At 44.2% G+C, this 16,261-nt stretch overlaps 1 protein-coding gene across 1 annotated transcript in view; it reads left to right on the top strand.

Annotated features, from left to right (window-relative positions):
- The first annotated feature begins 396 nt into the window (after nt 1-396).
- LOC119174924 (solute carrier organic anion transporter family member 74D-like) overlaps nt 397-16,261 on the top strand; it is a 52,036-nt gene continuing 36,171 nt past the window's right edge. The window contains exons 1-2 of the mRNA XM_075894932.1: nt 397-1,424; nt 12,948-13,034. Coding sequence (XP_075751047.1) covers nt 773-1,424; nt 12,948-13,034 — 739 coding nt within the window. The 5' untranslated portion in view covers nt 397-772. The remainder of the gene's footprint in view (nt 1,425-12,947; nt 13,035-16,261) is intronic.

Genomic DNA, 16,261 nt, shown 5'->3' with positions numbered 1-16,261 from the left:
TGCTTCCACTCGAGACTGGTGCGCGATAACGGGCAGTGCCTTACGAGAGCCGCACATGCGGCCGCAGTCCCTGTGTCGTACCATCTCGTGGCACGGATCGATACATCTGGACCAGGGGTGCGGTGCTGTTTGCATCGGTTTCTACAAAAATATGATTCTTAACGCATGGGAAGAAAAGTAAGATTGAATGTTTTCAACATAACGCTCACTCACGGCATATGTGTAAGTTACTTTAGAGCACAGTGCATCGTGTGGTCTCAGCTGGCTTGAGCTCGCTTTCCTTCTCAAGCTCAGTTGTAATTTCGTGTGGTTCTGCGCAGACAACGAAGTTCTTGCAGTTAATCTACACGATAGCATTCTGATGTGATATGACCAAATGCTGCTTCTAACATCGACGACTGATTTCGTGATCCTATGTAAGTTTATGCGCAACCGTTACGTCTTGCATGAGACTGACAAAGCTGGATCATCATTGACAAGTCAGAACAAGTCCGCCGGGGCTGCTGTCGTGTGTTGAGCTATCCAGCTTTCCTGGACATAACTATCGACCACACTACCAAGTAACCTCACTGTTCAAGTGGATCTGTAAGTACTGACCTGTAACATCGGCAACTTTGTTCACTCCGGGGTTCTGCAGCCCTCAATTAGGAATTGTGATTTCTTTTCTTACGTCGTAGCCGTAGCTACATATACAATGAATTTCAACGTATGATCTCGTTACTCTGAGAGACTCGTTGTAGTTCTTCGTGGTGTGCAAACGATCAGGGTGAACATGACCAGCGAGGACGAAACTGAAACGAGACCGATGAGGACGCACGTCCGGGACTTTCAGTGTGGTCTCGGTTCATGGCGACCCAAGTGGTTGCAGACGTTCGCATCAGCGCGGTGTCTCTTCTTCTTCCTCAATTTGCTGGCGATGTGTCAGTCGGCCTACAAAGCCTACACCATGGGAGTCCTGTCGACGCTGGAGCGCCGCTTCAGCCTGTCCTCGAAGTCCATCGCTGTCATCCTTGTAGCCGAGAGCATCAGCCCCGTATTCCTGGACATTCCGCTGGGCTACGTCGCCAGCTGGATCAGCCGGCCGAAGCTTCTCACCCTTGGCATGATGGTGGTCGGGTGCAGTTCCTTGGCCGTAGCGCTGCCTTACGTCATCTTCGGGCCCATAACCCATTTGCTCACCGACGAAGATGAGCGCGGACAGCCGACGGACTTTGCGGGCCTAGAGTTCTGCGGTAGCGGCGGCGGTGCATTGGCGGTGAAGATAGGTCACGACTGCTCGACGCAGGCAACGGAGAGTTACTTACCGTTCATAATCCTTTTTGTGGCGTCCTTCTTGAACGGCTTCGGTCAGAGTGTCCTCCATGTTGCCGGGAGCAGCTACATTGACGACAGCGTCAAGAAAAAGAGTTCTCCGCTGTACTTTGGTAAGTCCTATGCATGTGGGCTTTGGGTCGTTCGCTTTGATGTGCAGGCTGTGTCAAAGGTAACTCATGAGAGACACCATTCTTTGTGTGGTGTTTTTACAGCACCACTGCACGCATGGCAGGCGTATTGGTAGTGAGCATTGCAGTCTCAACTTTACGTTACGTTCAGGTATCTCCTCGGCGCCATGGAGAGTACGTTGCTGATAAACGTCAATGTTGTGAGGGCAGTTCGCGTGTTGGACCACTGGTCTCGTGGATAATTGATCAAAGTGAACATTTCAAAGATCAATCCCCCAATAAAAAACTTCTAGGCCCGCGTGGGACGCGCAGCATTGTCACAGCGAAAGCTGGAAGAGCGGCCTTTCAGAGCCTTTTTTTATTTTTAGCACTCTTCGGGTAGCTGCGGCAAGCAGACTTGCAGGGTACCCACTACACCATAAATCATTTTGTAGTATAGGCAGGCATTCACTACGCCATCATTCGTCATTCTTCGTAGAAACCTGGTATATAGCAGCAGCGCGCTTGCAAGGATTATTGTGCAATTTTTTGTGCTGTGGCTTACGACGATGAAAAATTATGCCAGAAGCTTTTGTTATCCCCCACAATCCCCCACAGTTTGTATGCGCCACAGTTATAAGGTGAAAAATATCAATGTTTTGTAGTGGGTTGGAGTATTCGACTACCCACTCGATGCGCGATTCGCATTGTGTGACACGTGGTTGTTCCTGTGCTGTTCCTTTGCTTTATTACTCATATTAATGCGATTCCTTTCCGGACGTAAAGCCTGCCTGTAAGGCCAGCTTGCGACAAATTTCCGAGCATCGGCGTGGCTCAGTGGTAGAACACCGAATGTGAGCTGGCACGCAGAGGACCTGGGTTCGAATCCCGTTGTTTCCTTGGTGATTTTAGGAGCAAAGCTCTTTTCAATTCAATTCAGTTTATTCCGACATCACAGGAGACATTACAAAAGTCACAACAGTGATGCTGTGGGGCGAAAGCAAAAAGCCATTAAGGCTTGACGAAGGCTTTCGCACCATTCGACAACATAGCAACAGCAACAGCAGCATGAGATCATCAGTTATTATACAATATCAAAAACATGTACTTCAAGGTCATGCCGATTTGCATTTTATTAACACGTTGAAAAAACATTTACAGAACGGAGCAGTATAAATGGTTTATTGTAAGAAACTGTTTAAGGTTAGTGGCAGTAAGTAGCTCATCATCTGGCGACCATAGTTAGTACGTGTGTAAGGAATTTTCCAGTCATCGGTGGCTCGTGTGCTATAGGGGCAGGTATAGGGTGTCAAACGCGCTAAATCAGTAAGAAAAGAGTCGTGATTCTTTAAGGAAGTACGATATCGCTTCATTAAAATTGTATTGTATATCTCAGGCATTGGTTGTAAATTAAGAGCTTCGAAAATGGGTTTGGAATGTTCATCGCGAGGAACACCTGTAATTATGCGCACAGCCTTTTTCTGTAATCTATATATTCGGCCTAAGTTCTTTTCCGATGTGGTGCCCCATACTAGATAGCAATAGCTTAATGTAGATAAAAATAGCGAATTATATAGTAAGAGTTTAATTTTTTGTGGCAAGAGAAAACGTAAGCGCGATAAGATACCTACAGTACGAGAAAGTTTAGCATGGACAAACTCAGCCTGATCCTTCCATAGCATGTTTTCGTGGAAAAAAACTCCCAGAGTTTTCACTATCGGTTCAATCCTTATAGATTCTGAGCCAATCACTAATGATAAATCGCAGTTTACGGGCTTATTTATTGGACGAAAGAGCACAGATTTTGTTTTTGAGGTGTTTATAATTAGCGAATTTCTTATGCTCCAAATGTGCAGCAGTTTCAAGACACTATTTGCTTTGTCAACTAGTTTATGCAAATCGCAGTCTTTAAAAAATAAGCTGGTATCATCTGCATAAATAATAAATGTTGTATTGTTATCGATGTTTGTCAAGTCGTTCACATACAGATTAAAAAGCAGGGGACCCAGAATACTTCCTTGGGGCACGCCATGTGACAGTTTTTTAAAACTAGATGCGTAGCCATTAATATCTACTTTTTGCTGTCGGTATTTCAAATAGGTTTTTATGACACTTATAAAGTTCCCCCGAAAACCATAGTGTTCTAGTTTTTTAATTAATGTAATGTGGTTGATTCTGTCAAATGCTTTTGAGAAATCTACAAAAATTCCAAGTGTATATATTTCCTTTTCAAATGCATCGAGTATGATTTCTTTTTGCATTAGTAGGGCAGTTTCAGTTGAGCGCTGCTTTGTGAAACCAAATTGAAAAGGCGTCATAATGTGGTGCTTGGTTAAGAATGACACTATTCGTTTATGTAACAACTTTTCAATTACTTTAGAAAATACAGGTAAAATAGAAATTGGTCTGTAATTGGTCATGCTATTTTTGTCACCACCTTTGAAAATAATAGAAACTTTGGCTATCTGGAGACGACTAGGAAACGTGCCCAATGAGAAGATTAAGTTAATGATGTATTCTAAAATAGGAGATATGACATGAATAACATGCTTAACTGGACGGATTTCTAGGCCGTCTACGTCACAACACCTGCTATTCTTCAGTGACATGAAATCTGCCGTAACCTCCTGTGTAGTCACTGGAAATAGAAATGCACTTTCGCCTACTTGCGAACCCATGAATCGCGCAAAATTATTGTCGTGCGAGCTCTCTCCAATAGAGGTAAAGAATTTATTGAAAGCTTCAGCAAGGTCATCACCAGTTAGAACGCGGTTGTCTACAATGAGTTTAGTCGGGTATGTGCTATCATCCGAGTGTGGGTGGAGCAACATGTTTAACTTTTTCCAGATGGCTTCGGACGTTTTGGTTTTTTCAGGGCTGAAAAGGTTGCTAAAATATTCAAGTTTGCTTTTCCTTAATAAAGAGTTTGTAGTATTTCTATGTTTTCTAAATGTCTTCAAGTCTTCTTTGTCTCTAGATATTAGAAATTTCTGGTAAAGTGCATTTTTTACTTTTATAGCTTGAAGGCATTCCGAAGTAATCCAAGGCTTTCTTGCCTTGCGTGGTCTGCGTTTTGCTTTGAGCGGAAAGCACTTGTTGTAGGCTTCACTAAAACGTTCGATGAAAACATTATACGCTGTGTCTGCATCAGTTTCACGGAAAACAGCGTCCCATTTTATCTTGGATATATATGCAGCGAACATATCAATTGTGCTAGGACATATGTACCGGAATGGGGTAGGCGGTGGCTTTGCATCCCTAAGTTGAAGCTTCTTTTGACTTAAAATTGAGTAAACAGGCAAATGGTCGCTAATATGTGTCTTAAGGACACCCGAGCAAAGAGGTGCACTTGTGCTATTTGTTATAATGACGTCGATAAGTGTGCAGGATTGGGCATGAAATCGAGTGGGGTGTTTTATAACATTTTTAAATGCGTTTGATTCCATGATATTGCAAAGTTCAAGACGTTGGGGGCTGGAAGTTAGCATATCAATGTTTAGGTCACCCCCGATAGTAAGATTGTAACCATTTTCATTGACCCACGACAGGAAAGTGTCTAGAAACGTAAAAAAGTTGCACATGTTACATTTGGGGGGGCGGTATACCACAGAAAAAATACCCGAAGAACATTTTACAGTCATAATCTCGTAATCGTCAGTAACCACAGAAAAAGCCTCGAGTATTTCACACTCAAACACATCTTTGACCAGGAGCATAACACCACCACCTAATTTATCACTGCGGTTCAAGAAATACGTGGCATAGCTAGGTATACGAAGAACGTCGGATTCATGGCGATACCAGGTTTCAGTAACCATGATGACGTCAAAGGAGAACTCAAACGATTCAAGCAGTATTGCTATCTCATCTGCCTTGTTTCTGGCTGATTGCGCATTTATATGAAGGTAGGAAATGTGGTGTTTTCTACCAGATACCAATAGGCTCAACTGGTGTGGCGTTAAGCAGTCTGCAGCCATTTTCTTTTTGCCCTGTTTTTCTTCTAGCTTTTTTTTTTTTTTTTTGCTAAAAGATGAAGCTCAACAAATTTAAACAATCTTTTCGAGATCGCTCTCAGTAGTTATCTGAAGCACCCTCGACTTCTCATCCTTTCGCGCAAAAATTTTGCCGCCTTTCGTCCAGGCAAATCGCCATTCGGCTTCCTTCTTGCGCGCTACAGTTTGTCCCAGTAGTTTTTTTAACTGTGGGCATAGGTGTTCATTGACGTAGACAAATGTCTTTCCTGGGAAACCAATATCAGCTGTCGTTAAGCGCAACTTTTTCGCCTTTTCCAGAACTGCGTCTCGCTTAGACCGGTTGTTGAACTGCATAACAATATGAGGGCAAGATGCATCCTTAGCAGTCACGCGATGGCAAATTTCTATGTCATCTTCTTTCACTGATTCGCCGACAGCTTCACCAATCTTCTGAACGACCCTGGTCAACCGTTCACCCTCCACGAAAGGAACATTTTTCACTTCAATATTTCGGTTTCGCGAGTACTGTTCTAGGGCGGTAGTCCTACGTTCATTGTTGAGAACGACCTGCTTCAGCTGACTGCAATCAGTCTTCAGAACATCATTTTGAGCCTTTAGCTCACCGTTTTCTTTTTCAAGCCGCGAGCACAGAGCCGAAATTTCTTCAAACTGCTTATTAAAAAAGTCTAGACTTGTTTTCACATCACGTATTTCCTTACGCAGCTCTCTCTCCAGGGCAGTCCGCATTTCGCGAAACTCTTGTTTCAACTCTTTAAAATGTTTTTCCATTTCGGCTGGCGACATCAAAAAACACTATGGCAGCAGCAGCAGCAGCAGCAGAAAGCAACAGAACACTAAGGAAAGAAACAACGATAGTACTGACCTGTAAAAACAATATGCAATGGTTCAGTAGGCTGTGCGCAGATCCGCTGCTGCTGCCAAAGTGTGGTTCAGTACACCCGGAGATGCTCCGAGCTGAACAGCTATCCAGGTGGCGCTCACAGCGGGGCACAACAAAAACACGACCACGATGATCACAGCCGTGCCCTGATATGATACGGGGCGATGCGTCGAGGCTATTTGAAAGGTCAGCAGTCACTCCCACGATGACCACCGTATTTCCCTTGACACGGGGCAGTGCACCGACGACATGCGCTGCGCGTTGAAAAAAGCACACGCAGCGATGAAAAGCGATGTCAACCTCCAAAGCAGCTGGGACGTTCCGTCAAGAACCCACAGCAACAGCAGTGAAGAACTTTAGTACCTGTAAAAACAATATGCAATGGTTCAGTAGGCTGTGCGCAGATCCGCTGCTGCTGCCAAAGTGTGGTTCAGTACACCCGGAGATGCTCCGAGCTGAACAGCTATCCAGGTGGCGCTCACAGCGGGGCACAACAAAAACACGACCACGATGATCACAGCCGTGCCCTGATATGATACGGGGCGATGCGTCGAGGCTATTTGAAAGGTCAGCAGTCACTCCCACGATGACCACCGTATTTCCCTTGACACGGGGCAGTGCACCGACGACATGCGCTGTAAAAACAATATGCAATGGTTCAGTAGGCTGTGCGCAGATCCGCTGCTGCTGCCAAAGTGTCTCTCTTAGGGTAGTAGCTCTTTAGGGTATGGGTCGTTTTCTCCTCCGTTTGTATGTAGTATGTATATAGCTACCCCTATATTAAGAATTGCGCACTATAAGGCGTTGTGTGTATATGTCTTTGGAAATAATATAATTAGATGGCGTTCGTGGTTTCCGTATAGTTGACGATTACATAGGATATATGACTTGATATAATAAGAAAGTGACAGCATATCTATAGAGTTCATAAGGATGAATAGGGCAAAGCGTCCGCCCGATGTTTGCTCCATAGTGCAATAAGAGCGAATGGATGCTTCGCCCCACCCTCATCATTCACTCCGTCGATATGCTGTGAATTTTTTTCTTAGTTTCGCACTTCTTGATTAGATTCAGTGCGGTGCGAGGTAAACACCCTCATGAAGTAACGCTTCGTGGTTACTGTGGGCAGAGTTTCTCGTCCAGATCCACACTGGTTATTGCGTCTCGCGGCACCTGGTCAAGGGTCGTCGACTGGTTTCAGTATTCGGGATACGAGGAGGTTGCGCTATTTCAGACCACCAAGTGTGGTCAATAAAGCATGAGATTGGAGCGAATTGGGCTTCAAATTTCTGTGACTAAGGTCTACAGTTATACGATAAACGAAGTTCCGTAGTAAAGCTTGCCGCGTTGGTCCGGGAGTGAAACTTTTGCGATTAAACCGCCGTCTCGCGCACTCACCGATGTGTGACGAGTGTGCGAATAGTCCTGTTACGTCATCGTGGTTCATCTTTTGTGAGTTTTTGGAGACCAACACTTCACAGTGTGGTCTAAGCTGGCCAGTGCCGTAAAAATATTTGAATACGAAGATTTTTTTAAAGTCAGTAGTTAAAATGGGGATTTAATTATTTAAAAAATCATTTCATAATGTATCCGACTGACTCACTTCTAACAACATTTCAGTCGCATTTTTTCTTTTGAGAACTTCGCCAGCGTAAACGAGCTTGCTTGTATCTCATAAACGCAATGCAAAAATTAATAAATAAAAAATAACGCCGTTGATAGTATGACGCTGCACACTGACGTAGGATTATGGTGCATGGTACAGGTATTTATGCATAATATTATATAGAATATTATTGAGTATTAAGGGTACCTTGTGACCGCTCCGTCTGTGTAATTCACAGAGGCGGTGTATTAGGGGGGGGGGGAGGCGTAAGGTTGGCAACCGGATACATTAATCATAATCACATGTAGCATTTGCAGCGAAACCGTGGATAATTATGAGTAAACGTTTAGCTCGTTATAATGTAACAGAATTGACGTAACGAGAACGACACGGCACAACACAAGCGTAGACTTCTACCGTAGACAATGTTTTTTTAGCCGTACACCGCAAACAATAGCTCTTGTAGCTAATTTTCCGGGTCTATTGTACACGAGGTGTTACGCAAGACTGGAGGTTACCATTTCATATCTTCTATTTGCAGCATCAAAACACTGCCGTCTCACAAAAAGTAAACCTCGTTATCGAGTATAGGCAACCATTTACTTGTTGTTTGGTTCTACGGTGTGCTTTCATAGAAAGTATCACAGAGGTAACATTACATAATTTTGTTTTAGCCGATATGCATCGCAGATGTTAGAAGAGCCATGTATCTTCCCTCACGGTATCCTTAAAAACAGTTCGCGTAAGACCAGATCATACTTTTTGAACTGTGTTTATGGCGTTGCCTCAGGATAACGCTGTTTCTTTAGTCTTGTTTGACCTGCTTCTTGAGTGCCGTCGGAAAGCTTTTTTTTTCTCTTAAAGACAGCGTCACAAGAGTTAGGAGCTTTATTACCAACTTGATGATGATAGTAACAATAATAAAAATGCTCAGCAAGCTATCGCTGACTCCATGACGTCCCATTCGTGCTGATTTTTACAATATGTGTGGTAGAGCTACGTCAAACTGCGACGTTGGACAAAAGAGGCTTAGCATGTTCGACGTGACGTAAATGCGTAACTACTGCTACTTATAGCACGTTTGTGGGCCACTTTTATTAGCATCAGCCACGTAGCCGGGCAGGTGACTTATAACAGTCAACTTTCAACTCCTCTTCCCCCGTCCCTAAAGTTTGACATTTTCTATGCGCACGCATACAAACACGCACGAACATACATATAGAAAGGGGTCAGACTCCCTCCAACATCCTTACACCATAACTAATTCCTACTGCGCCCCTAATCGCGCTCAAGTTTACATGTCCATAAATGAAGCGTATGTATGTCACACGAACAGTACTCACCTTTGAAAGGTGACCATGACAATAGGTCGGGGTTCTTGCTGCCTACCTTTCAAGGTGTGCTATATCAGAATCATTTGGTTCCAAAGGTACAGATAAAGGAAGATCAACCGAACATGTGGCTCTCGAACGTTATCGGCGCTTGTGTTTTGTCGTGGGAAAAACAAAGGGGCCAAAACGGCTTTTGTTACGGCTCTCGATCCTGTTTGACTAAGATATCGACGGCCAATGCTTTCCTATTCACCCACCGTCCGGAGAAGTTTAGCGACTGTTGCCCGGGTACAGGACGTAAATAGGCATGGCGTTATCGACCGTAACTGGTTGGTGTGGGTACTGGTGAAAGCGTAAACCGAGACGAAAACGGATGGAGGCAACGCATGACACGGTGTTAGCAAAATGATTTGGACCGCTGGCTGATCTTGCCCAGCTTTATGACACTTCAAGATGTGGACTTTGGGCAGCGTGCATCGACAGCCTCGTGGATGTGCTTGTGCGTAGTACGTAGGTGCATGATACTGGGGTCTATAACACGAGAAAGGGATGTCTTGAACAAGCTGGGCTCTTTTTCTCTGGAGAGGAACGCGCTTTTTGGAAGACAAAAACAATACTTCAACTGTACTAAAACACGCGAAATCAAGAACTTGACCGACGATCACTGCAAACTACACTCAAATATGCTTCGGGAAAAATACATTTCATGATTATTTTTCCCATCTGCCTGAAAGGGGGTGTTCTCACATCCATATAATTTGATTTTCCTACGTTTGCCATGTAGCTGCCGCGGAAGAAAAAAAAAGGAGTGATTGCGCAGCCAACAACAGGACGATTGGATTTATATGCGCGCTCTTTTTCTGCTTTCACGCTTGCATGCAAGGATGTGTAGAGAACAGTTGATCGGATATTTCTGTCCACTGCGCCATGGTTTATGCAGCAGTCCCTCCAGGATGACCCGTATGTTGGCTCCAAGCGTACAACTGGGTTCGTTAGGTCTGGCTCAACATTTTAGCAGATGTCACGTCTTTTTAGAAGCCTGTTTCATTTATATGTTTACTTACGCAAAATCTTCATCTCCGAGAAGTAGCCGCTTGTTTACATTCTTTGGTGTCTTTATCGCATTCGCGGTCCGCCGTGGTGACGTAGTGGTTGCTGTGCTCGGCCACAGGCCCGAACGTCGCAGACTCGATGCTTGGTGGTGGCGGTCGCATGTACATGCAGCCGAAATGCTGTAGAGGCCTGCTCACTGTGCTATGTCAGTGCACATAAAAGAACACCAGATTGTCTGAATTTTCCGAGCCCTTTACCATGACATTCCTCGTAATCATATCGCAGTCTTGGCCCTTAATGCTCCCAAAATCTTCACTGTTGTCATTATTCGCTGTCGCATGACAGCAAAACGATGTGTTGGTTAGCGACAAATCAAAGAACAAACCCAAGTACACCGAGGAAACTATATCCCTTCATTGCCTTACACTATCTGCAGCTACCCAGCCATCAGCTGTTTTTATTCCCCCGCATTTTAAGGTGCAATGTTCTTTTATTGCCTGCCTTACAGCTCTATAAGTGAGAAATGAAAGCTAAATACATGCGTAGAGTGAGATGCAGTATCATCCTGCTCGGTCAGGTACCTCTAACATGCACTTTATACGGGATGAGACTGGCAAGGATATCAAATGTATATTGCTTTGCGTCGTATGAATACATATGCTACGAACACTGCACTATAGAGGAAAGCACTTTTATTCGCGTAACTCGGATCGTTTGTGCATGAACGCGCCATGTTATTACAGATGTTGCGAAATTATCGCAAGCTATGTACGCTCGCTCACCTCAGTTGTAAGCGCTAAGAGAGAAAGCTGTAACCAGTAAATATTGGGCACATTCAAGTTTTTATATATCGGTATCTTAGTTTCCTTGACTTCTTTCACTGTTAATTTGGGTCTTACAGCACTTAACTTACTTTTTACAGAAACGATGACCATGTGAAACCAGACGTTCATATAAACGCGCAAGCTTTCAGATCCTTGTTTTGAACTGGGCTTGGCCTCGCCGTGGTGGTCTAGTGGCTAAGGTACTCGGCTGCTGACCCGCAGGTCGCGGGATCGAATCCCGCCTACGACGGCTGCATTTCCGATGGAGGTGGATATGTTGTAGGCCCGTGTGCTCAGATTTGGGTGCACGTTAAAGAACCCCAGGTGGTAAACATTTCCGGAGCCCTCCACTACGGCGTCTCTCATAATCATATGGTGGCTTTGGGACGTCAAACCCCACAAATCAATGAACTGGGCTTGCCGGAGCTCGTTGCACATATCGACAGCCTCCAGCTAACTACTTGGATGAGGACGGAAACGAAGACGACACACCGGTAAACGAACAACTGATCGTTTCTTGAAACTTACATTGCGTTTTCATAGCATTTGGTTGTTTCTGTGCATGAAATTTTCTGTTAGTAGTATGGAGGTCTTGCTGATGCATGATTGCCCACTTTCGTCGATGGCCATGGCTTCTGATTTAGCGCGTTAGCTTGTCTTTGCTTTTTGCTAAAACCTGGATGTCATGCAGTATGACTGCGCACTTTAATCGGCCATTGTGGACCACGATAAGTCCAGCAGCGGTTCTTTCTAATGATGCCAAACGCTCTCTTGTACTATGATTGAAGCATCTGCCCTTTTGTCTTATGTATCTGTGGCCGCGTGATAATGGAATATTGTAAATTGTCTCGGTCAAGCGCTTGTCGTATTTTTCTTTGTGATATATGTTCCATTGTTTTCTTATACGAATATAATTTACTTGCACACATATCAAATAAGCCTTGTTCGTGGCAGAACATAAGACCGTGATACCTTCTTTCTCGGCTATTTCCTTTAATTTGTGGGTCATGCCACGTACATGTGGTATGACGACCGCATTTTTCTTTTTCCAACAGAAAAAAATAAGAAAGAGGTAGTAAATGAAAAAAAAAAAGGTTCACTGAATCTTTTTTTTTCTCAGTGAGCAGGATCAGTGAGCATTACATTCGCTATAAAATGCTATCAAAATGCAAAGCAAGTTTTATTAAACATTCAGTTGCTAGTCCACTGGTGTGTCGTCTCCCCTTTTGTCCTCGTCCAAGTAGTTGGCTGGAACCCCTCGCAACGTCCTTGTTGTACACAGACGCACTAAAATTATGTGCAGTAGAAAATGTGAACAAAAGAAGAAAAAGAAGTCGCAATGTGGCAGAGTAAAATCGAAATCTCTGAAGCGCACCTGATTTCGCAATGACGAAAGCGCCTTAATTTAATAATCATGAGTGAAAAATTTGCATTCCTTAGAACTGTCTGAAACAGCTTTGAATGAAACGTGCCTATAGTTTAGATCTTGCATTCGACAATACTTTTTTACACCATTTTTTTACAAGCGTCCGCAAACAAATCCGCAGTCGAAAGTTTGCTCACATGCTGTCTCGTTTCAGGTGCTTTTCCTTTGTGGGACAAATAGAGTGTTCAAGACAAGAAAGTGTTACTGATTAAGTAGTACTATTCAAAAGAGCACGCGTTTCTGCTAAATCATGTGTAATATTTTGTATAATGCATTAATTTATTAAGAAAAGAAAGAGGTAACGTGTAGGTTGAACAAAATAAGGAACGTAGTTGTTGATAACACTGTCGCTTGTATAACAGGGCGATCGCACCCTGTTCAGGCCATAATGATTGGTTTATCTTCTTGCAGGGGCAAGCTTCTCTCTGAGATCCATAGGACCTGCACTGGGTTTCCTTGGCGCTAGTGTGAGCCTGTCGCTCTACGAGGACCCCTTCCGTAAGTTTTTGAACCTAAACGCTTCGTTGGTATACTTTTCTGTACGCCATTTTTTTCACTTAGGAGTGCTGTTGAGGTATTTTAATTGAGAAACACAACCTACGCCAGTGCAATATAACGATTTCACTTCAGTGCTGTTCCTTCTCACGCTTCGTCATTGGTCAGAACCTCGCTCCACCCACGTCATCAACTTAATCAAGTGGCCACTTTGATGATAAAGAAAGAATAAAATTGAACCGAATGCTAATACTTTCAGCGAGAAGCACTCTGTTTTTTTGAACTGACAATTAAGCAGTGACGGTGTCTGTTCCACATGTTTTGCCAATCATTGTTGCTTCATGACAGCTTGCTTTTAATTCTGGATATGTACCACAGGCTTACGGGAACAAATCATCTACGCTACAATTGCATTCTCCGTCCAACAATGACGTGAGTGCCGTCTTGGTATGAAATTCTGACATTATGAACTGTGCATAACATTCCTGGCAGTTAAGAGCTGTCACTCGGGCTTGGCAAGTCAAGATAACCATCGACACCGCATCGCACAGCACCGCTGCCCTGCTATTCGGTGATGATGGAGCCGCTCAGATCCACGGCTTTGCGAATTTTTAGATGCGAAGCAGCTCTTTGACTAGCCTGTGTAACGCTGTCCCTCCGTACATGCCCACTGCTCAGGCTCACGTCTCGCGTCTTGTGCCGGCTTTAGAAGACATCCGCAAAGCTGTCGCTCCCCATCCCCTCTCCCGACTAGCAAGGCCGACAAACAGCGCCTGCTAGCAAAAACAAAAAACGTTCACTGCCCACCCCGTGTATGCACTGGATCGCACGTTGGGAATTCAATCAACGGCGTCTCTACTTGATTTTCGCTTGATGAGCGCCAGCTCAACGTCACCGCCAGTGTAAGCGTTTGTGCTCGCTGCTTGATCGCATCTACGCATGGTTCCCTTTCGCGGGAGACGGCCCAATTTTTGTCGTGATGCTTGGCTGAGCTGAAATGTTGATACTTCCGACTGACCTAAAAAGAACAACGCGACTCATATTGCCATGACGTCTGCTTCTGGTGTTTGATAAAACCAACTGCACATTATATACGCCTACTCGCCTGTACAGCTTCAGCAGGCAATGTTGGAGCGGTCCGTGTGGAGCTATAAATGTTTAACAGCCGTTCAGTCTTAGATCGCCATAACTGAAGTTTAAAAACAATGACTAGTGTTGTTTTGGTATTTCATTTTCTTTTGGATGCTATGACTGTCCGAGAGGACACTTTTACTCGTGAGATCTTCACTATCTGGCTTTGTTGCTTTACATACGTGTTAAGCTTTCGCTTATCATAATCGTGTACGTTTCCAAGCTCTTCGCGACCTTGATGCAACAGACTAAGCCGTCACGGACGTCATCACATAAGCATCCCGCAGTAGTGCGTAAGACTGAGGCGATATACGCGCTCATCAACAGTTTATCAGCATTGTGATGTTTGCGTCACTCATACTTGATGTGCATGGTGCTTCAGCGTGGCCAAGAGGCCTGTAGTGAATACAGCATTGTTCCCAATTGTTGATAGTGAGCTGCATTATGCAGTGCAATAAGTTTCGCATTGTCCATTGGTGTCAAACATCTAAGACAAATGGAGACCGACAATCGTTAGTCTTACCGTAATCATTTTAAATTTGAGTCTTGAATATTTGTTCATTTCACTATAGAAACAGGCGTTTGAAAAGCATGTGACTTGGCGATAGGATATGAGGTAGCGTGTTATTTTATTTTTCTTGATATTGTTGCTTTACTTGTATGTCCAATAGCAGGGGTGTAGCCAAGAGTGGTTGAGACCCCCCCCCCCCGATTTTTTTTATTTTGCATGCGTATACACTCACACATACAAACACATACACTCAAACACATATACATGCATTTACATACAAACACATGCATAAACACATATACACACACATACAAACGCAAGCACGAACGTACTCGTATATGAAATGTGTTTGAACCCCCCCCCCCTTCTCCCGCCCCCGGAAAAAAATTCTGACTTCACCCCTGGCCCATAGAGTTTCCTGCTATTGCACTAGAAAGAGAGAGAGAGAATAAAATGAGGTAAAGGCTGGGAGGTTAACCAGAAATTGGAGCATCCAATTTGCTACCCTGCACTAAGGGAAGGGAGAATGGGGAATAAAGATGGGAAAGAAAGCTAAGAGTGAAATAGACGCCCGAACAAGAAAAGGAAAAAGGAAAAGTTAGCGTGGGTGCTATAGCCTATTCAATAGGCCATTACTACGCAAAAAAATTTAAATCTGCCACTAATCTTTAAGAGAGCTGCGAAGCGTGACGCTTAAGCCGGCATGGAATTGATGGGTAGAACGTGTATTTGTCTAAGCTTCGTTCTGTTGGTTTCGTTTGGCATGCAGCTGCTTTATATAAAGGTGGAATAGCAAATACTCAGCAGTCCCGATTCGCCACTTTGATCGTTTTAGGCTCACCAGTTGAAATCAGCTCACGTGGTTCACTACGAGCCGTTTTTTTGTTTGGAACAAACTTCAAAGTGCAACAATAAACAAAGCCATGACGTTGGATTGATTGCAGCGCCGCACTTTCCTCTGAAGATGTCGTAAAGAAAAACTCTTTGGTATGAGTCTAGTGAAGGGCATTTGCCCCAGCATTTCATCCTTCATTCGATCACGTGACGTGCTATTGCCATCTTGTAAACGGCAGGTTTTCCACGACTGTAGCTGCCAGCCACATTTTAATAAAGTGCTCTGTCGGGACTTGACAATATTCTGGTTTGATTGTGGCACTGCTAAGGCGAAGAGGGACTATTTCGTTGTGGCTAGCGCTCGTCTATTCCGCTCAAAGTGAGCTACGGTTTTTATCATCTGCACATGTCGCAACACAATCTATGCTATTCATTCCACGTGTTTACGTAACCCGTGGAGGTATTGATTGATATGTGGGGTTTAACGTCCCGAAACCACCATATCATTATGGGAGACGCCGTAGTGGAGGGCTCCGGAAATTTCGACCACCTGAGGTTCTTTCACGTGCACCCAAATCTGAGGGCACGGGCCTGCAACATTTCCGCCTTCATCGGAAATGCAGCCGGCGCAGCCGGGATAAACCTGTGGATGTAGTGTGTCGATAAAAAATTCTTGTCATTTTAGCTGATGCATGTTACCAATACACATTTAATTGAGTGGATGCTTCTCTGGCGATAGTATGTCTTTCAAGTT

This window comes from Rhipicephalus microplus, chromosome 5 (genome assembly GCF_043290135.1).
Source record: "Rhipicephalus microplus isolate Deutch F79 chromosome 5, USDA_Rmic, whole genome shotgun sequence".
In the NCBI taxonomy this organism is placed as follows: Eukaryota; Metazoa; Arthropoda; class Arachnida; order Ixodida; family Ixodidae; genus Rhipicephalus; species Rhipicephalus microplus.
Note: the sequence above shows the minus strand (reverse complement) of the source record. Positions and strands in the feature narration are given on the sequence as shown.